General features: G+C 38.8%; 1 protein-coding gene and 1 non-coding gene across 12 annotated transcripts in view; one reads left to right on the plus strand and one right to left on the minus strand.

Annotated features, from left to right (window-relative positions):
• Positions 1 to 21,531, plus strand: part of GOLGB1 (golgin B1) — an 87,092-nt gene that overhangs the window by 38,171 nt on the left and 27,390 nt on the right. For all 11 annotated transcript variants that reach the window (XM_019922633.3, XM_019922634.3, XM_033855776.2 and 8 more), the window contains 3 exons: positions 11,050 to 11,164; positions 13,814 to 13,887; positions 16,127 to 21,330. In XM_019922633.3, the coding sequence (XP_019778192.2) occupies positions 11,050 to 11,164; positions 13,814 to 13,887; positions 16,127 to 21,330 (5,393 nt within the window). The remainder of the gene's footprint in view (positions 1 to 11,049; positions 11,165 to 13,813; positions 13,888 to 16,126; positions 21,331 to 21,531) is intronic.
• TRNAG-CCC (transfer RNA glycine (anticodon CCC)) lies at positions 15,986 to 16,058 on the minus strand. Its single transcript has one exon. It is a non-coding gene; the product is annotated as a tRNA-Gly (tRNA).

Consider the following 21,531-nt stretch of genomic DNA (forward strand, 5'->3'; position numbering starts at 1 on the left):
ATGGAAGGTCTGGGTTGGTCCCAGGTCTCCTTTTTGGACCGAAAAGTCTTAGTCACAGGTTTACAACAATAGGGAAGACAACAGAGTACTAGACAAAATATAGTCTAAATCAGTATGACTGAAAAGAGAAGGGTTATGAGAAAACAAAAACCTCCTGCCAGAAAGCTTTTTATTTTTTTTGCAGTACGCGGGCCTCTCACTGTTGTGGCCTCTCCCGTGGCGGAGCACAGGCTCCGGACGCACAGGCTCAGCGGCCGTGGCTTACGGGCCTAGCCGCTCCGCAGCATGTGGATCTTCCCAGACCGGGGCACGAACCCGTGTCCCCTGCATCGGCAGGCAGACTCTCAACCACTGCGCCACCAGGGAAGCCCCAGAAAGCCTTTTATACCTTGTGGAATCCAAGAGAACAAACTGGAGAACCAGTTTTCAGTTTCCCTGCCCATACTGAATAGTGAGGATTGGTGGTTAATTGTCTGCTGAAACCAGGTGGTTTGTTGTCAGATATTCTCAATGTTGGTTTCTACCCGGTATGGGCATCAGGGCTGTTTTCTTTGCCTCCCTATGTGCCCTGTTCCCTTAGGTAATTTGAGAATTTTCCTTGTGGTGCCCACAGCAGTGAATGACTTCTACTAGTGTTGATTTTTGAGCACTTCTATGAGTTGTAATATCTCAGCCCCATATGTTACAGTGGAATTTTTTGCATTTAAAAGTCCTCTTTCTTTCCAGATTAGCTGCATGGGCATGTACAACAAGGAAGGCATATATATATATATATATTTATTTATTTAAAATTTATTCATTTTATTTATTTATTTTTGGCTGCATTGGGTCTTCATTGCTGCTCACAGGCTTTCTCTAGTTGCGGCGAGCGGGGGCTACTCTTCGTTACAGTGCACGGGCTTCTCATTGTGGTGGCTTCTCTTGTTGCGGAGCACGGGCTCTAGGCGCGCGGGCTTCAGTAGTTGTGGCATGTGGGCTCAGTAGTTGTGGCTCGCGGGATCTACAGCGCAAGCTCAGTAGCTGTGGCGCATGGGCTTAGCTGCTTCGCGGCATGTGGGATCTTCCCGGACCAGGGCTTGAACCCATGTCCCCTGCACTGGCAGGCGGATTCTTAACCACTGCGCCACCAGGGAAGCCCGGAAGGCATATTTTGAGTCTGTGTATATATTTATAATTTTCCTTCCCCCAATGTTAAGACTCAGGTTAGGGCTATTAGCTCAGCCCTCTGGGCTGAAGTGTTAGGTGGCAAAGGTTTTGCTTATATAACACTATAAGTGCTCACAGTAGCATACCCTGCCCTCCTGACTCCATCTTTAATGAAACTACTGCCATCAGTAAACCATTCTTCCTCAGGGTTTTCTATGGCCTGGTCTGTTAGATCAGGCCTACAGGCATAAACCTAGTCAGGGGTTTCAAGGCAGGAATGTGTTAGTTCTGGGCCTTCAGCCAGGATTAGAGTAGCCAGATTGAGGGTGTGGCAAGTTTTGAGGGTTAGTTCTGGGGAGTCAAGGAGTAAAGCCTGCTACTTAGTAAGGCAGCCTCCACTTAGCTAATGGTGGCCTTTAATTTCCAGAATCTTTTGTACTTGATGAGGGGTCTGGACTTCCAGCAGCTGTCCAAAGGTAAGCTTGTTAGCTTCTTCCACTAATAAAGCAGTGGCAGCTACCGCCCGGAAGCAGCCATGTCAGCCTTGGGCCATGGAATCTAGTTGTTTGGAAAAATAGCCCATAGGTTGAGGAACTTCTCCTAGCTTTTGTACAAGGACTCCCATAGCTGTCCCCTGTTTTTCAGCTATGTACAAGATAAATGGCTTTTTTAAATTGGGGAGACCCAGAGCAAAAGCTTTGGTGAGGGTCTGTTTGATCTTATTAAGAGCCCTTTCTTGTTCCCCAGTCCAAAGTAATGGCTCTGTATCTGGGCCTTTAGTGGCTTCATATAGAGGCTTAGCCATTAGTCTGAATCCTGGAATCCAAATTCCGCAAAATCCTGTCATGCCTAAGAAAGTACGAGGATTTTTTTTTTGGTCTTTGGGGCGCTTAGTTCTAATATAGCTTCTTTTCTGTCTAGAGATAGTTGTCTGCTTCCAGGGTTTATAATATATCCCAGATATTTAACTTGTTACTTTGAGATTTGTGCTTTTTTCTGAAAGATCCTGTAACCCTGGGTCCCAAGGAAATTAAGGACTTAAATGGTATTCTGATCTGAGGCCTCCATGGTGGGAACTACATATTAATATGTCATCTACATACTGTAGACTGGCCCCTTCTTTTAGGTGTATTTCCCTTAGTTTTTTTTTTTTTTTAATAAATTTATTTATTTATTTATATTTTTGGCTGCGTTGGGTCTTCGTTGCTGTGCGCATGCTTTCTCTAGTTGTGGCGAGCTGGAGCGACTCTTTGTTGCGGTGCGCGGGCTTCTCATTGTGGTGGCTTCTCTTGTTGTGGAGCACGGGCTCTAGGTGCACAGGCTTCAGTAGTTGTGGCACATGGGCTCGGTAGTTGTGGCTTGCGGGCCCTAGAGTACAGGCTTAGTAGCTGTGGCGCACAGGCTTAGTTGCTCCATGGCATGTGGCGTCTTCCCTGACCAGGCCTTGAACCCGTGTCCTGTGCATTGGCAGGCAGATTCTTAACCACTGTGCCACCAGGAAGGTCCCTCCCTTAGTTCTTTTCTTAGGGCCTGGGTGAACAAGTGTGGGCTGTCCTGAAACCCCTGAAGCAATACTGTCCAGGTATATTATTGCATTTGACCTGAGTGGGGGTTAGTCTACTAAAAGGCAAACAGATACTGAGATGAGAGATGAACTGGGATGCAAAAGAAGGCATCCCTGAGGTCAAGCACTCCAGGAATCTGGACTAATATAAGGATTGGCCACAAGGGGATGTATAGGGACCACGGCATCATTTACTCCTCTAAGGTCTTGTACTATTCGATATTCCCTATTTGGCTTAACAACTGGCAGAATAGGGGTACTGTATGGAGACTGACAGAGCACTAAGAGGCCACGTCTTAAAAATTTATGGATGAGGGGTTGCAAACCTTTTTTTGCTTCCAACTTTATGGGGTACTGTCTCTTGTTAGAATAAGCAACTTCTGGCTTAAGGCTAATTTTTACAGGTTGAACATTTATAGCCTTCCCAGGGATTCCTTTGTCCCAAACTGCAGGATTTACTGTGTGTAGAATATGGCTGGGAATAGGCCCTTGTTCTTCCAGTTGATTTGTCTCAGTCAGAATCAAGATAAGGGGCTGCTTCGGGCCTCCTAACTGTAATATGGCTCCAAGGGAGCCCAGAAGGTCTCTCCCCAGTAATGGGATAGGACACTCAGGCCCAACTTAAAAGGCACATGAGATCAAACACTGTTCAAATAGGCAAGTGAGAGGCCCAGTGAAGTAACGGGTGTGAGGCTTTCCATGAACACCAGTCACAGTACAGCTTTTGGAGGAAGGAGGCCCAGTGTGAGAGATCAGGACAGAGTAAGTGGCTCCATTATCACTTAAAAAATTGATTTTCTTACCTGCTATGTCAAGGACCACCCGGGCCTCCTTGATGGAGATAGATGTCTCATTGCGGGGAGCCACCAGAATCCCCAGGCCCGCTCAGTCGTCCAGCATGGCCATCTCAGGAGAGGGACCCCCCAAACGTGGTGACACTGAAACAAGAGGTTCAGGTGGCTACTTGTCACCCACAGGGAAGCTGCATTCAGTGGTCCTGGGGGTGCCCAGATCCTCTCCCTGAAAGAGGACAACTGCCCCACACTGAGCACTGTAAATCTGATACTGATCAGGGTTCTTGGCCTTCCCCAATCAATAGAAATTGATTAGAGGCCAGACAAGAAATTCAGGCAAGGCTTTATTGGGGCCCCTGCTACAGCAGGGCGGAGTGAGAACAAGTGATAAGTTCCTTTGCTTGCTGCTCCTGCCTGTATCACATTGTTTTCATTACTGTAGTTTGTAGTTAGTCTTGAAGTCAGGTAGTATAAGTCCTCTGACTTTGTTGTTCTTTTCAAGATTGCCTTGATTATTCTAGGTTCTTTGCATTTCTACAGAAATTATACAATCAACTATCTCAAATTCTATTTGAAAAAAAGAAGAAGCTGGATGGGATTTTGAATTGGCATTGTGTTGAATCTATAGATCACTTTAGGGAGAATTGACATCTTAATACTACTGAACTTTTCAATCCATGAGTATATATAGTATCTCTCTTCACTTATTAAGATCTTCTTTAATTTCTTTCAGCAATGGTTTGTAGTTTTGGTTGGAGGAGTTGTGCACATTTTAAAATTTATTCTGAAATAGTTCATATTTTTTAATGCTGTTGTAGGTGGAATTTATTCTAATTTCACCTTTCCAACTGTTTGCACTTTCATGTAAGTATATAATTGAATTTTGCTTATGTGAACTTGATATTTATTTTATTAATTCTAGTCTCATTCTGTAGATTCTTTAGGATTTTCTACATAAACAATCATGTCATCTGCAAATAAAGGCAAGTTTTACTTACTCCTTGCTAATCTTTATGCCCTTATTTCTTTTTCATGCAATGGCTAGGACCTTCATAACACTGTTTAATAGAAGTGGTAAGACTGGGCCTTCTTGCATTTTGCCTGATCTTAGGGGAAAGCATTTCATATTTTACCATTAGCTGTGTTACTAGTTTCAAGTTTTCATTAATCTTTTTTATCAGATTGAGGACTTTACCTTCTATTCTTAATTTGGTAAGAATTCGTATTAAATTTTGCCAAATGCCTTATCTGCATTTATTGAAATGATCATATGGGTTTTCTTCTGTTCATATGGTACATTACTTTAATTTTTGGCTATTAAACCAACCTTGTTTTGTTAGGATAAACCCAACTTGGTCATAAAGTATTATCCTTTGTATATATTACTGAATTTGATTTACTACTATTTTGGGAAGCATTTTTGTATCTGTACTTATGAAGGATATTGGTCTTTGTTTTGGTCATGAAGATTTTCCTTTGTTTTGTAGTACTTTGTCAGATTTTGGTATTAGGGTTATTATGGCATAAAAAAATGAGTTGGGGAGTGTTCCCTTTTATTTGAGAGTTTGTGTAAAATTGGTATTATTTCTCAAGAATTTGAAAGAATTCACCAGTGAAACTATCTGGGTCTGGAGTTGATAATGAATTGAATTTCTTTTACAGATATAAGACTAATAAGATTTTCTTTTTCATCTTGTGCCAGTTGGATTTTAGTTTTGTTTTGTTCTGTCCGTTTCATTGAAGATGTCAAATTTTTGTTATAACGTTGGTTATAGTATTCCCTTTTTTATCCTTTTAATGCTTGTACGCTCTGTAGTGATACCCACCCCTACCCCAATCCCTATTGTTTTTTTTTAATTAAGATATAATTGACATATAACATTGTGTAAGTTTAAGGTGTACAACTTGTTGATTTGATACATGTATATATTGCAATAGGGTTACCACCATAACATTAGCTAACACCTCCATCATGGCACATACTTACAATTTCTTTTTTGTGGTGAGAACATTTAAGATCTAGTCTCTTAGCAACTTTGAACTATATAATACATTATTGTTAACTATAATCACAGTGTTGGGTGTTAGATCTTCAGAACTTTTTCATCTTCGATCTGCAAGTTTCTACTGTTTGGCCAACATCTCCCCACTTTGTGCTTCATTTTCTTGATGAGACTTTAAACTAGAAATTATTTGACTTTTAAAAAAAATCTTTTCAAAGAACCAACTTTTGGCCTTGTCAATTTTCTCTAATGCTGGTCTGTTTTCACGTTTATTGATTTTTGTTCTTTGGTATTTCTTTCTATTTATTTGGGTTTACTTTGCTCTTCTGTTTCTAACTTCTTAAGGTGTAACTTTATATCAAACACTTCAGATCTTCTTTTCTCATTTAAACATTTAAAGTTACACAATTCCCTCTTAAGCACATGGTTTGATATGTTGTGTTGTTATCATTCAGTTTTTGAAGAGTTTTCTAATTCTTCTTATGATTTCTTCTTTGATCATGGATTATTTAGAAGTGTGTTATTTAATATCCAGATATTTGGTTTTATTTCTAGGTATTATTATTGATTTCTAATTAATTTCATTATGATCAGGTAATATGTTCTATATGATTTCAGTGCTTTGAAATTTATAGAAACTTGTTTTATGACATAGCATATGGGGTGTCTTGGTGAATGTAGCTTGTGCACTTGTAAAAAATGTATATTCTGTAGTTACTGGCTGTAACATTTTATAAATATCACTTAAATCATAGTATTATTCAAATTATATTTGACTGATTTTTGTCTAGTTGTTGAAACTTGACTGATTTTTTTTAGCATTTGACAAAATTTAATATCTATTCATAATAATAAGTTCTTAACAAATTAGACATAGACAAATGTAGCTTAATGTAATAAAGGCCATATACAACAAGCCCACAGCTAACATCATACTCAATGGTGAAAGGCTGAAAGCTTTTCCTCCAAGATCAGGAACTAGACAAAGGTGCCCACTCTCATCGCTCCTATTCAACATAATAATGGAAGTCCTTGCAAGATCTGGAATAGCCAAGCAGTCCTGAGAAAGAACAAAGAGGGAGGCATAAAATTCTGGATTTCTTTTCTTTTCAATTCTGTGTTCCAGAGATTTGGAGAGGAATGAATGATGAGGATGGCTCTTTTCTCCCTGAAGTCTGGAGCCTTCTGTAGGAGAATCAAAGACTGGAGTTGACTTGAAAGCTGAGAGTTGGAATTATCTGGAGGCTTTTTCAACTCAATTCTGGCGCCAGGAGTAGGATGACTTGAGTTTGCTGACATAATCACATGCCCTTCTCTTGTGGCTTGGCTGGTGTTTTGATTGCTATTTCTTCATTGGGATGATTTAGTTGTTCTTCTAAACAGAAAGTTATGAGATTCCTTGAATTCTAGAAATCAGAAATCAAAATTGGTTTCACTGGCCAAAAGTCATGATGTCAGCTGAGCTGCAGGGAAGGAGGCTTTAGGGAAGAATTCATTTCCTCATTTTTTCCAGTGACTAGAGCTGTATTACTTACACCCTTGGTTCCTGGTTGTTCTTCCATCTTTAAAACCAGGAGCCTAACATCTCGTCTTAGTCATCAGGTTGCCTTCCAACTCTTGAAACTAGACTGATTTTTTTTTTAAGAGTTTATTTATTTATTTATTTGTTTATTTATTTATTTGTTTTTCGCTGCGTTGGGTTTTCGTTGCTCCACTCAGGCTTTCTCTAGTTGTGGCAAGTGGGGACTACACTTTGTTGTGGTGCCCAGGCTTCTCATTGCAGTGGCTTCTCTTGTTGCAGAGTACAGGCTCTAGGCATGCAAGCTTCAATAGTTGTGGCACACGGGCTCAAGAGCACAGTCTCAGTAGTTGTCGCGCACAGGCTTAGTTGCTCCATGGCATGTGGAATCTTCTCGGATCAGGGATCGAACCCGTGTCCCCTGCATTGGCAGGTGGACTCAACCACTGCACCACCAGGGAAATCCTGCATACTTTTTTTTTTTTTTTTTTTGCGGTACGCGGGCCTCTCACTGTTGTGGCCTCTCCCGTTGCAGAGCACAGGCTCTGGACACACAGGCTCAGCGGCCATGTTTCACGGGGCCCAGCCGCTCCATGGCATGTGGGATCTTCCCGGACTGGGGCACGAACACGTGTCCTCTGCATCGGCAGGCGGACTCTCAACCACTGCGCCACCAGGGAAGCCCCCTGCATACTTATAAAGTGTACAACTTGATAAGTTTTGACATGCATGAAGCCATCACCATTATCAAGAAAATGAACATATTCATCACCCCCCCAAAGTTTCTCATGCCCCCTTTTAATTTTTCTCTCACATCTCCCACTACCCAGGCAACCACTTATCTTCTTTCTGTCATTATAGATTAGTTTGTATTTTTAATAAATTATATGTGCTCTTTTTCTTTCCTGGTTCTCTCACTCAGCATACTTATTTTGATATTCGTCCTATTGTATGCAGCAAGAATTCATTCCTTTGTATTGTTGAGGATATTGTACCTACCACAATTTGTTTATCCATTTACTTGTTGATGGACAAACTTGGATTGTTGACAATTTTTGGCTATTACAAATAAAGCTTCTATGAATATTCTTTTACAAATCTTTGTTTGGACCTGTGCTTTCTTTACTCTCAGTAAATACCTAAAAGTGAAGTGTCTGGATCATATGGGAGGTTTTAAGACCTTGGCAGTTTTCCAAAGTGGTGTTACCATTTTCTATTCCCAGCAGAAGTGTATGAGAGTTCCAGGGGTAAACCTCACTCGGTAGTGATATATTATCCTTATACTTTCTTGAATTCACTTGCTAAAAATTCTATTTGTTTCATAACTATTTGGCTGTTTAGGTTATCTATTTCTTCTTGAGTGAGCTTTGGTGTTTTATGTCTTTTAGGGGATTTGTCCATATAAAGTATCAAATTTGTAGGCAAATTTATATAAAGTTATTCATAATAGTCTATAATTATTGTTTTAATATGTATAGAATCTGTAGTGATGTTACCTCTCCCATTTCTGATATTGGTAATTTGTGTTTTCTTTCTTACACAGGTTAGACTGTCCAGAGGTTTATTAACTTTACTGATCTAAAAACCAGCTTTGAGTTCATTGATTCTGCCTTGTTTTCTGTTTTCTATTTTATTGATTTCTACTTTGATCTTTATTATTTCCTTTCTTCTGTTTACTTTGGATTTGATATCCTCATTTCTTAGCTTCTTAAGGTGAAAGCTGAGGCCATTAGTTTGACACCTTTCTTATTTCTAATATAGACATTTTGCATTATGAATTCCCCCCAAAAAATCTACTTTAGCAGTGTCTCACAAGTTCTGTTGTATTTTCATTTTCATTCAGTTCACAATACTAATTTCCCTTTTAATTTCTTCTTTGCCCCCGGGTTACTTAGTTTCCAAATATTTGGGAGTCATATGTCTAGAGGTCTTTCTGTTATTGATTTTTATTTTAATTCCATTGTGGTCAGAGCACATACTTTATATGACTTGGCTCTTTAAGAATTGATTGAGACTTGTTTTATGGCCCAGAATGTTGTCTGTTTTGGTAAATGTTCTATATGTACTTGAAAATAATATGTAGTCTGCTGTTGTTTGCTGGGATGTTCTATAAATGCCAATCATGTAAAGTTGATTGATAGTCTTATTCAAGTGTACTATGTCCTTGCTGCTTTTCTGCCTCTCAATTATTGAAATCCCATATTATAGTTGTGGATTTATTTACAGTTCTATCAGTTTTTACACCATGTATTTTCACGCTGTGTTATTGGGGGCTTAGACATTTAGGAGGTTTATGTCTTCTTGATTAAGTGACCCCTTGATATTATGAAATGACCTTCCTTATCCCTGGTGACATTCTTTGCTGTGAGATGTAGTTCTTTCTGATATTAATATAGCTATTCCACTTTTCTTTTGAGTAGTTTTAGCATGGTGTATCTTTTTTCACTCTTTAACTTATTTTTGTCTTTATATTTAAAGCTTATATGCAGCATAGAGTTTGAGCCTACTTCTTATCCAGTATGTCAATCTCTGCCTTTTACTTGGAGTGTTCAGACCATTTCCATTAATGTTGTCGTTGATATAGTTTTAAATCTCTCACCTTGTTATTTGTTTTCCATTTTTCCAACTGTTGTCTTTTACTTTTTTACTTTTCCTTCCTTTTAAAAAATTGGTTGAGTATTTTTTATGACTCTGTTTTTCTCCCTCTTCAGCGTATTAGCTATAATTCTTTATTTTATGGTAGTGACTGCATTAGGGATTATAGTCTGCATTTTTATCACAGTTACCTACATATAATATTGTGCTTCTTCAAGTATAGAATAAAAGCCTTACAATTATATACTTCTATTTCTTCACTCTTGGGATTTATATTATTATTATTTTACTTATGCATATATTATAAACAAAAAGTACAAAAATATAACATGTTATAAACAAAAATTTTTATTTTTGTTTAGTCATTTATCTTTTAGAAGATTCAAATAATAAGAAAATAAATCTTAACTACCATTGCAGTTACCATTTCTGGTACTTTTCTTTAGGATAGATCAAGAGTTGGCTGTCTTTTTCCATAAAGGGTCAAATGGTAAATATTTTAGGCTTTTAGGCCATAAATAAAACTTTATTTACAAAAACAGGTGGAAGGCTCTAAATTTTGCCAAACTCTGGTGTGGTTTCATATTTCCATCTGGTTTTGTTTTCCTTCTGCCTAAAGGACTTCTTTTAATGTGGGTGTACTGTCATGAGCACGCAAGTCTGTTGGTGATGGGTTCTTATAGCTCTTGTATGTTCGAAGACATTTTTATCTCTCCATTGTTTTTAAAAGATATTGTTAAAAGCTGACTAGAGAAGCTACATCGATAGGTTTTTTTTTTCTCTTTCAGTACTTTAAGGCTATTACTCTACTATCTTTTTTCTTGCATTTTGTTTTTGACAAGAAATCTGTCATCCTTGTCTTTTTTTTTTTTTCCTGGTTGCTTTTAGGATTTTATCACTGGTTTTGAGCACTTGGGTTATGATGTGCCTTTGCATAGTTTTCTTCATGTTTCTTTTGCTTGGACTTTGAATCTCTATGTTTATAGTTTTCATCAATTTGGAAAATTTTCTGCTGTTAATTAGTCAAATATATTTTTTGACCCTCTCCCTTCCTTTGGAGACTCCAATTACACATATATTAGATTACTTGAAGTTTTTCCAGAACTCATAATGCACTTTTAGTTTTTTGGATTCTGAAAATTTTCCTTCATGTGCAGTAGACTTGGAATTTCTCTCTTTGTAATCCAGACTTCAGTCTTAAATTCAAAAGCCAATGAATTGCAAATTTGTGTGAAAGATTTTCTCTTTCTGTCTTCAGATGAAAAGTATTACTTTAAAGGTTACCTAGGCAGATAAGTAGATGCTATTTTAAAGGTATTTTCATGGCTGGAGAACTTTTAGAAGACAAAAATGCCAGAGGCTGTCTGGACATTAGTATGAGAGTTTTGTACTGGAGAATCATTAATTTGTTGTCTTTCTACAATTTAGGCAGTCACTGAGGAGAGTATTGCCTTTTTGCAGAAGAGAGTGGTAGAACTAGAGAATGAAAAGGGAGCCTTGCTCTTTAATTCTGTAGAGCTGGAGGAGCTGAAAGCTGAGAATGGTACGTATAAATGAAAACCATAATTCTCTGACTTCTTAACCCACAAGTGCCTCTACTTTTATCACTATATATGTATAACATGTAGATTCTCTGATTCTATGATAATAAAGATCTTAGACAGCATGGCTGGTAATTAGTGAAGTTAGGATTAATACACATTAAACAATTTAAGCACAATACCAGTGTTTACATAAGTATAACATTTTACAGTATGGGCTATAGATGCTGCAGGAGATCTGTATTATATTCATTTTGGAGTGGCCAAGGAATCTTCTCAGAAATATGGCTTGAATAGGACCTTAATAAGACAATGAATTTTTAAATAGCCAAAATAAAGAGAGAAAAGACTTTCCCAGTAATAAATTTGTGGGGTGAGATAATAGAGATCAGTATAAATAAAGGTTCAGAGGTAGAAACCATTTTGGCTTTTGCTCATAGTATATACTGCTTAGAACCTTATCCCTTTTCTTTAGCTTGGCTAATTCTTACTCATGTTTCAGGCCTCAACTAGGCCATTATCTTTTTCAGGAAGTCGATCCTAATTTCCCAAAGTTGGGTTAAATGCATTTTTGTGCTTCCAAATTGCATTCTTTTAGCATTGTATTAAGATCATCTATTTATAATTTTATGTTTTATATTATAAGCTCTTTAGAGATAAAGTATAAGCTCTTCAAAGGCAGGGGCCCTTTTTTTTTTCGTCTTTTGCTTTACCAGGAACTAGAATAGTACCTGGCAAATGAGTGGCTGCTGAATAAAGTTTTGTTTGATTGAACTAAATTTAGCACTTTATTCTATTGGACTGTGTGTGAAGAGTTAGTAAGAATGAAGATAATACCTCCTTCCATTTGTCACCTGCTTCATAAGGACCTTATGGTTTTAATAACTTCTAGTTAATAACGTTTTACTTATCTATTTTATCCTGGAGTAACTGACTACCATGCTTTATCTTTAAGAGTGAGAATGAATACCAAATAAAGTTTGTACCATTTCCTAAAGTCTATAGCCAATATTTCCAACTTAACCATCTTACAGTTCCACTTAGCTATAAACTAGGGATCGTATACCTTTATTAGACTAGTCCCACCATTGCTGATAAAGAAAGAACGCCACAAATTCAGTTCATTATTCAACCCACTGAAAATACTTCTTTGAGATCTTATCCGTGATGCTTGTTTTGTAGTTTTGCAAGCAGTCCCTATCACTTTCGTGTAGCTCACTGTGATTTAGAGGTTCTGTGAGTTCCATTCTCTTTGTTCTTTCCTGCAGGGGTCACTGGACTTGTTTTCTGTATTAGTTTTTGGGTCTGGTCTCATAGGTTACCTTTGCTTTATGAGTCATGTTCTATTAAACTCACTTTTTGTGCTTCCATTTCTGCCACTGTGCTCCTTCCTCAAATAATCTTGTGAAATGTCTGAACATATTATATACAGTCTTGAATTCGTGTCATAAATGTTCATTCATTCATTCAGCAAATATCTATGGTGCCTTTCCTATGTACCAGGCACTAATTTGGTTGCTAAGCATATTGCTCTGAACATATTAGAGGACAAGACAGGCTATAAACATGTATATACATAAGAAAATTTCAGGGAGTGATAAGTATTAGGATAAAAATAGAACAGGCTGCTGCACATGTGCCTGGGGGAAGAAGAAAGTAGCGTCAGAGTGGTTAGGGTGGGCCTCTCTGAGCACTTGATACCTGAATGATGAAAAGGGGACAGCCATGCAAAAAGAGGCTGAGCAAATCGAATCCCAAGCAGAGAAGAGCAGTGCAAACACCCTGAAGTATGAATAAATTTGATATGTTTGCAGACAGAAAGAAGGCCAGTGTTCTTGGGATTAGAGTGAGCAAAAAAGGGGTAGTACAAGCAGAGGAGTTTGTAGAATAAGTGGGGTCAAATCATGTAGGTCACGTTAAGACATTTGGATGTAGTGTAAAAAATATGCTTCTTTTGTTTGTTTCTTTAATATATTTGTCTTAACTTCTCAGAAAGAGTATAAACTTCTTGGGGGCTTATTAATACTCAATATTTTTATCCTCCAAGGTACTACTACTGTTTTTAAATACACACTTTGTAAACATGGGGTGGAACTCAGAAGACTGAATTCTGATCCCAGCTCTATGAACTAGCTGTAGGTCATGGCATTTCTTTGTTTCCTCATATGGTCATTGAGGAGATTGGATAGCTCCCTTCTAGTGCTAAAATTTGACGTTCTTATGAAAATATGTGAAAGAATGTTGAAGACATTATAAGTGCTATATTAATACATTATAAGATGGATACAGAGGGTTATAGATAAATTAAGTTAAATTTATTGCCCTAGAAGTCCCAAATTATGCCACAGAAATAGCTGCTTTTTGTCATATGCTCTGGCATTTTTATTCCCTTTAAAGCCTTCCACTATTTATTATACTTCACTCAGGTTAATAATTAACACCTAGTACCATTCTATCTTATATCTCATCTTCTCATCTTCTTTTGCAACTTCTTTAATAAAATAAACGTTTTATCTCCCCCAAACTATTGTATCTGTTCTTTCCTCTTGGTTATTTCATGCATCTCAAATAGCCACATACACAATCATACCTCTGTTTTTTTCAAACACTCTACATTTATCTTCTAAGGATATTTATTTTGTGACTTTCAGAAAAACTGTCCTCTCAGATTACTCTCCTAGAGGCTCAGAAGAGAACTGGAGAGGCAGATAGAGAAGTCAGTGAGGTAAGTGATGCATTCTTTTTTTTTTTTAATGATTTATTTTATTTATTTTGGCTGTGTTGTGTCTTCGTAGCTGTGCGTGGACTTTCTCTAGTTGCGGTGAGTGAGGGCTACTCTTCGTTGTGGTGTGCGGGCTTCTCATTGGGGTGGCTTGTTTTGTTGTGGAGCACAGGCTCTAGGTGCCCAGGCATAGTAGTTGTGGCTCGCGGGCTCTAGGGCGCAGGCTCAGTAGCTGTGGTGCATCGGCTTAGTTGCTTCGTGGCATGTGGAATCTTCCCAGACCAGGGCTCGAACCCATGCCTCCTGCATTGGCAGGCGGACTCTTAACCACTGTGCCAGCAGGGAAGACCGATGCATTCTTAAAATAATCAGAATATGAGCTCAATCAAAGGGAGGTAATTTCAAACCTAAGCTTTTCTGCAATTTTCTAATGTTGATAGAGAATTACATTACCTGGAAAGTGAGGTTTAAGAGTTGTAATGTTTATTATTTATCTTTTACTCTCACTTGTTTCTAAATATTTGGAATTTTTTTGTTTGTTCAGAACCAACGCAAGTACAGTAGCACTTGCTTGGGATTTGATAACCCATTTTTCATGCTAGGTTATCATTTATTTCAGCTTCTTTGCCCATCTCAGATAAGTTTCTCAGTGAAGAGATTAGATAAAGTCTCTAGTCTCTCCCCAAATCCCCTTCCCCAGTTGGCACAGTTTCACTTAGGATTATATTAAAAAGGGTATTGTCAGAGAATGGTGCTTTTTATAACCTAAAAATTACTGTAAGAAATGTATGGTTGCTCAATATTCTGCTGATTTAAGATTACTGTTAGCTGTACTGTGTTTAATTGTCCTTCCAATCAACAAGTCAGTGATAGACTCATAAATGGCTTTGGGGAATAATGTAACTTCCTTTTTTTAAAAAAATTATTTATTTATTTATTTTTGGCTGTGTTGCATCTTCGTTGCTGCACGTGGGCTTTCTCTAGTTGTGGCGAGTGGGGGCTACTCTTCGTTGCGGTACATGGGCTTCTCATTGCGGTGGCTTCTCTTATTGTGGAGGACGGGTTCTAGGCGCACAAGCTTCAGTAGTTGCAGCACGTGGGCTCAGTAGTTGTGGCTCGCGGGCTCTGGAGCGCAGGCTCAGTAGTTGTGGCTCACGGGCTTAGTTTTTCTGTGGCATATGGGATCTTCCCAGACCAGGGATTGGACCCATGTCCCCAAACTCATTTAATAAAATACTAAATTTGCCATGAGATTCACTGGTTTTGTTTCCCAAGAAAACAATTATAGAATAATTTATGTGGATTGAGCAGTCTAACACAGTAATCCTTGTAATAGTAACTTGGTTAATATTTTGTAAAACAGGTCCATAATGTCTTCCCAATCCCCAACAGAACTCCTTTTTGATTATTTTATCCTGGCAATTTATCTCAATCAACTTGTTTGATATTTGTCTGTTAATGGCTGTCTTATCTAATACTTCCCATTTCAATAGATAGTTTAGGAAAAGGAATCCCTAACTTCCTCCTTGGCATGGGATGAAACAAAAATTTAATTCATTTCCTGCTTCCCTTTTTATTTTTAAGCAGTTCTTAGGAGAAATAAGTAGTTTTAATCTGAAGGAAAAGTTTCCCAAGTGAGGAATATTTAGAAAATGAGTCTCAGGTTTCCTTAAGTGTTATGAATATGACATGACCTCAGTGCAGCATTGACAGGATGCCCTCAGAGGTCCAAGTTGGGAAAACTGATGTTAAAAGTATTTAGCAGTGTTATGTTAGGAAGGTTTGGACAGAAAAGTTTTAGGTTTTGGAAAATGCACAAAATACCAGTTTTTACTTAGGCTCCTTTCTCCCTCCCTCCCTCCCTCCCTCCCTCCCTCCCTCCCTTCCTCCCTTCCTTCCTCCCTCCCTCCCTCCCTCCCTTTCTTTCTTTCTAATAAATTTATTTATTTATTATTTATTTATATTGGAGATTTATTTATTTTGGCTGCACTGGGTCTTCGTTGCAGCACGCAGGCTTCTCTAGTTGCGGTGCACAGGCTCTAGAGTGCACAGGCTCAGTAGTTGTGGCATGAGGGCTTAGTTGTGGTATGTGGGATCTTAGTTCCCTGACCAGGGATTGAACCTGGGCCCCCTGCATTGGGAGTGCGGAGTCTTAACCACTGGACCACCAGGGAAGTCCCTACTTAGGCTCTTTTCTATAAAACATTTGATTGAGGCTTTTTCTTTCTTTTTTTAAAAACAGATGAGCATGGTTGATATTGCCAGGCTCAACAAGAGCAGCTCTTCTGCTGAGGAAAGTGGACAAGATGTCCTGGAGAACACATTTTCTCAGAAGCATAAAGAACTATCCACTTTATTGTTGGAAATGAAAGAAGCCCAAGAGGAGATTGCATTCCTTAAGTTGCAGCTTCAAGGCAAAAGGGCAGACGGTGACCCTGAGGTCCCTGACCAAAAAGAAATGAAACAGACAGAGAGTGAAGGAATACCTCCAGTTAAAATGACAGTATTGCTTGAAGATACAGGGCAACATTTTCCCCCCATGCCAAATGAAGAGAGCGGTCTTCCAACAACTGAGAAAGAAGAACAGATGAACACTAAATACCAACACAGAACATCTGAGGAAATATCTTTAAGTGACACTGGAATGGAATTAAAATCAGCAAAGCAGGATGATGATGATAAATCCCCTTCTGTGGTATCAGGTATTTGTCAGTATCACCAGGATGAATTGGAAAGGCTAAAAGGTCAAATTTTGGAGCTTGAGCTAAACCTTCATAAAGCAGAAGAGATCTATGAGAAAAATTTAGATGAGAAAGCTAAGGAAATAGGCAGCCTAACCCAGCTGATTGAAGAGTTTAAGAAAAATGCTGAAAACACCAATAGTGCATTCACTGCTTTGTCTGAAGAAAGAGACCAACTTCTTTCTCAGGTGAAGGAACTTAGTGTGGTAACGGAACTGAGGGCTCAGGTACAGCAACTGGAAGTGAACCTTGCAGAAGCAGAAAGGCAAAAAAGACTTGACTATGAAAGCCAGACTGCTCATCACAACTTGCTCACTGAACAGATCCACAGTCTCAGCATAGAAGCCAAAACTAAAGATGTAAAGATTGAAGTTTTACAGAACGAACTTGATGATGTGCAGGTTCAGTTTTCCGAGCAGAGTACAGTGATCAAAAGCCTGCAGAGCCAGCTGCAGAAGAAGGAAAGTGAAGTGCTCGAGGGGGCAGACCGTGAGCGGGATATCTCAAATAAGGTGGAAGAACTTTTACAGGCTCTTTCACAGAAGGAACTTGAAATAGCAAAAATGGACCAACTCTTACTAGAGAAAAAGAAAGATGTGGAAATCCTCCAACAAACCATCAAGGAGAAGGATCAGCAAGTGACAGAAATCAGCTTTAGTATGATGGAGAAAATGGTTCAGCTTAATGAAGAGAAGTTTTCTCTTGGGGTTGAAATTAAGACTCTTAAAGAACAGCTGAATTTATTATCCAGAGCTGAAGAGGCCAAAAAAGAGCAGGGGGAAGAAGATAAAGAAACTGTTTCTGGCATTAAACAGAATTATGATGAGCTGAACCCAGTAGGGCTAATAAGTAAAGAAGAACTTCAGTATGAATTAGACCTTGTAAAGAAAGAAAGTGAGCAGAGAAAAAGAAAGCTCCAGGCTGCTCTTATTAACAGAAAGGAACTTCTACAGAGAGTCAGTAGATTAGAAGAGGAATTGGCCAAAGTGAAAGATGAACCCAGGAAAGACACCCCACTCAGTGAGAGTGAGAGGAGGGAAATGGAGGAAGATAAAGAAAGCAAAAAAGACTCAGAAAAATGTATGACTTCTAAGTGCCGAGAAATAGAAATGGTAATATCTTTAAAACAGGTAATATCTGAGAAGGAAGTGGAACTAGAGCAGATAAGGAAGGATTTGGAAGAAAAGGCAGCAGCTGAAGAACAGTTACAGGCTGTGGTCAAACAGATGAATCAGAATTTGCAAGAGAAGACAAACCAAATAGATCTGCTCCAAGCAGAAATCATTGAAAACCAAACAGTTATCCAAAAGTTAACCACAGGTAACAAGGATGCAGGTGATGGAGAGTCAGCAGCACCTGTAAAAGTAGCAGCAGCCATCAGTCCACTTGGTGCAGGTAGTGGAGAACACTGGAAACCAGAACTGGAAGAAAAAATAGTGGACCTTGAAAAAGAAAAGGAGCAACTTCAAAAGAAGCTACAGGAAGTATTAACCTCTCGCAAGGTGATTCTAAAAAAGGCACAGGAGAAAGAAAGACATCTTCGGGAGGAGCTCAAGCAACAGAAAGATGACTATAATCGCTTGCAAGAACAGTTTGATGAGCAAAGCAAGGAAAATGAGAACATTGGGGACCAACTAAGGCAACTACAGATTCAAGTAAAGGAATCTTCGGACAGAAAACTCCCAGGCAGTGGCCAGCAGGTTCCAGGTTCTCCCACTCAAGGTTTAGAAGAACCTTTATTCAAAGCCACAGAGCAGCAACCTGCTCAACCTGCTTCAGAGTCTGACTTGTACCCAGACTGGCCTTCTCATCCTGGAGATACAAATGGTCTGCAGGGCAATACTGCTATTGCCCAGATTAAGACACAGCTGAAAGAAATAGAGACTGAGAAAGAAGAGTTAGAGTTGAAGGTTAGCTCTACAATAAGTGAGCTGACTAAAAAATCAGAAGAGGTATTTCAGTTACAAGAGCAGATAAATAAACAGAATTTAGAAATCCAGAGTCTGAAGGCAGCGTCCCATGAAGCTGAAGCCCACACAGAAAGCCTGAGGCAACAACTGGAAAGCAGTCAACTAGAAATCACTGGATTAGAACATTTAAGAGAATTACAGCCTGAACTAGATGAACTGCAAAAACTCATAAGCAAAAAAGAAGAAGAAGTTAGATACCTTTCTGGACAGCTTAGTGAGAAGGAAACAGCCCTTACTAAAGTACAGACAGAGATAACAGAACAAGAGGATTTAGTGAAGGCTCTGCATACAGAACTGGAAATGCAAGCCAAAGAACATGATGAGAAGATAAAGCAGTTACAGGTGGAGCTTTGTGAAATGAAGCAGAAACCAGAAGAGACTGGAGAAGAAAGTAAAGCAAAGCAACAAATACAGAGGAAACTGCAAGCTGCCCTTATTTCCCGAAAAGAAGTACTAAAAGAAAACAAACGTCTCCAAGAGGAGTTGTCTTTGGCCAGAGATAACATTGAACATCTCACCCAGTCTCTGGCAGATGTGGAAAACCAAGTTTCTGCTCAAAATAAAGAGAAAGATATATTCTTAGGCAAGTTAGCTCTTTTTCAGGAAGAAAGAGACAAACTCATTGCAGAAATGGACATATCTTTAATGGAAAATCAAAGTCTCAATGGTTCTTGTGAAAGTCTGAAATTAGCTCTGGAGGGTCTTACTGAAGACAAGGAAAACTTAGTGAAAGAAATTGAATCTTTGAAATGTTCTAAGATTGCAGAAATAACAGAGTGGCAAGAGAAACACAAAGAGTTACAAAAGGAATATGAAATTCTTCTGCAGTCCTATGAGAATGTTAGTAATGAGGCAGAAAGGATTCAGCATGTGGTAGAAACTGTGAGGCAAGAGAAGCAAGAACTATACGGCAAGTTAAGAAGCACAGAAGGAAACAAGAAAGAAACAGAAAAGCAGTTGCAGGAAGCTAAACAGGAAATGGAGGAGATGAAAGAAAAGATGAGAAAGTTTGCTAAATCTAAACAGCAGAAAATCCTAGAGTTGGAAGAAGAGAATGAGAGGCTTAGAGCAGAGGTACACCCTGCAGGAGGTACATCTAAAGATAGTATGGAAGCACTTCTTTCTTCCAATTCTGACATGAAGGAGGAACTAGAAAGGGTCCAAACAGAGTATAAAACCCTTTCTAAGGAGTTTGAGGCTTTAATGATGGAGAAGGACTCTTTAAGTGAAGAGGTTCAGGATTTAAAGCATCAGATAGAAGGTAATGTATCCAAACAAGCTAGCCTGGAGGCCACTGAGAAACATGATAACCAGATGGTTGTCACTGAAGAGGCAACCCAGTCTGCTCCAGGTGAGGCCCATGAGCAAAGCTCTCCAAGTATGAACCCAAGGTCTGAAAATTCAGAATCCATTCATTCAGAGAACAGTGCCAAGCCTGATATAAGTGAGAATGTCAGCTTACATGATGAAATTAATAATTACCTACAGCAGATGGATCAGCTCAAAGAAAGAATCACTGAATTAGAGGAGGACAAGCAGAAAGACAAGGAATTTAGCCAGACTTTAGAAAATGAGAGAGCTGCTTTATTGAGTCAAATATCAGCTAAGGATGCTGAACTAAGAATGCTTCAGGAAGAAGTAACCAAAATAAACTCATTAAATCAGCAAATCCAAGAAGAACTTGCCAGAGTTACCAAGCTAAAGGAGACAGCAGAGGAAGAGAAAGATGATTTGGAAGAGAGGCTTATGAATCAATTAGCAGAACTTAATGGAAGCATTGGGAATTATTATCAGGATGTTACAGATGCCCAAATCAAAAATGAACTACTAGAATCTGAAATGCAGAACCTTAAAAAGTGTGTGAGTGAATTGGAAGAAGAAAAGCAGCAGTTAGTCAAGGAGAAAACTAAGGTGGAATCAGAAATACGAAAGGAATATATGGAGAAAATACAAGGTGCTCAGAAAGGGCCTGGCAATAAAAGTCATGCAAAGGAACTTCAGGAGCTGTTAAAAGAAAAACAGCAAGAAGTAAAGCAGCTGCAGAAGGATTGCATTAGGTACCAAGAGAAAATCAGTGCTCTGGAGAGAACTGTTAAGGCCTTAGAATTTGTTCAGACTGAGTCCCAAAAAGATTTGGAAATAACCAAAGAAAATCTGGCTCAAGCCAATGAACATCGCAAGAAGGCAGAAACAGAATTAGCTAGCTTCAAAGTACTGCTAGATGACACTCAAAGTGAAGCAGCAAGGGTCCTAGCAGACAATTTCAAGTTGAAAAAGGAGCTTCAGTCAAATAAAGAATCAGTTAAAAGCCAAATGAAACAAAAGGATGAAGATCTTGAGCGAAGACTGGAGCAGGTAGAGGAGAAACACCTGAAAGAGAAGAAGAATATGCAAGAGAAACTGGATGCTTTGCATAGAGAAAAAGTCCACTTAGAAGAGACATTTGGAGAGATTCAGGTTACTTTGAACAAGAAAGACAAGGAAGTTAAGCAACTTCAGGAAAACTTGGATAGTACTGTGGCCCAGCTTGCAGCTTTCACTAAGAGCATGTCTTCCCTCCAGGATGATCGGGACAGGGTGATAGATGAAGCCAAGAAATGGGAGAGGAAGTTCAGTGTTGCTATTCAAACCAAAGAAGAAGAAATTAGACTTAAAGAAGAGAATTTCAGTGTTCTAAAGGATCAGCTTAGGCAGATGTCCATCCACATGGAGGAATTGAAGATCAACATTTCCAGGTAAATGAATGATGACTTTTTTTGCTCTTCCAAAGGTAATTGAAGGCAAAGGAAGTCTCTATTTAAACTATTTCTATTCCCTTTAATATTATGGGACTGATTTTGGTTTAAATTCTCCCTGAAGATGTATTCCCTCTCACTTCTGTCTCTCTCGCTCTCTTGCAAATGACTTACAAATGACTTTCTGCTACAACTTGTATT

Source organism: Tursiops truncatus, chromosome 4 (genome assembly GCF_011762595.2).
Source record: "Tursiops truncatus isolate mTurTru1 chromosome 4, mTurTru1.mat.Y, whole genome shotgun sequence".
In the NCBI taxonomy this organism is placed as follows: Eukaryota; Metazoa; Chordata; class Mammalia; order Artiodactyla; family Delphinidae; genus Tursiops; species Tursiops truncatus.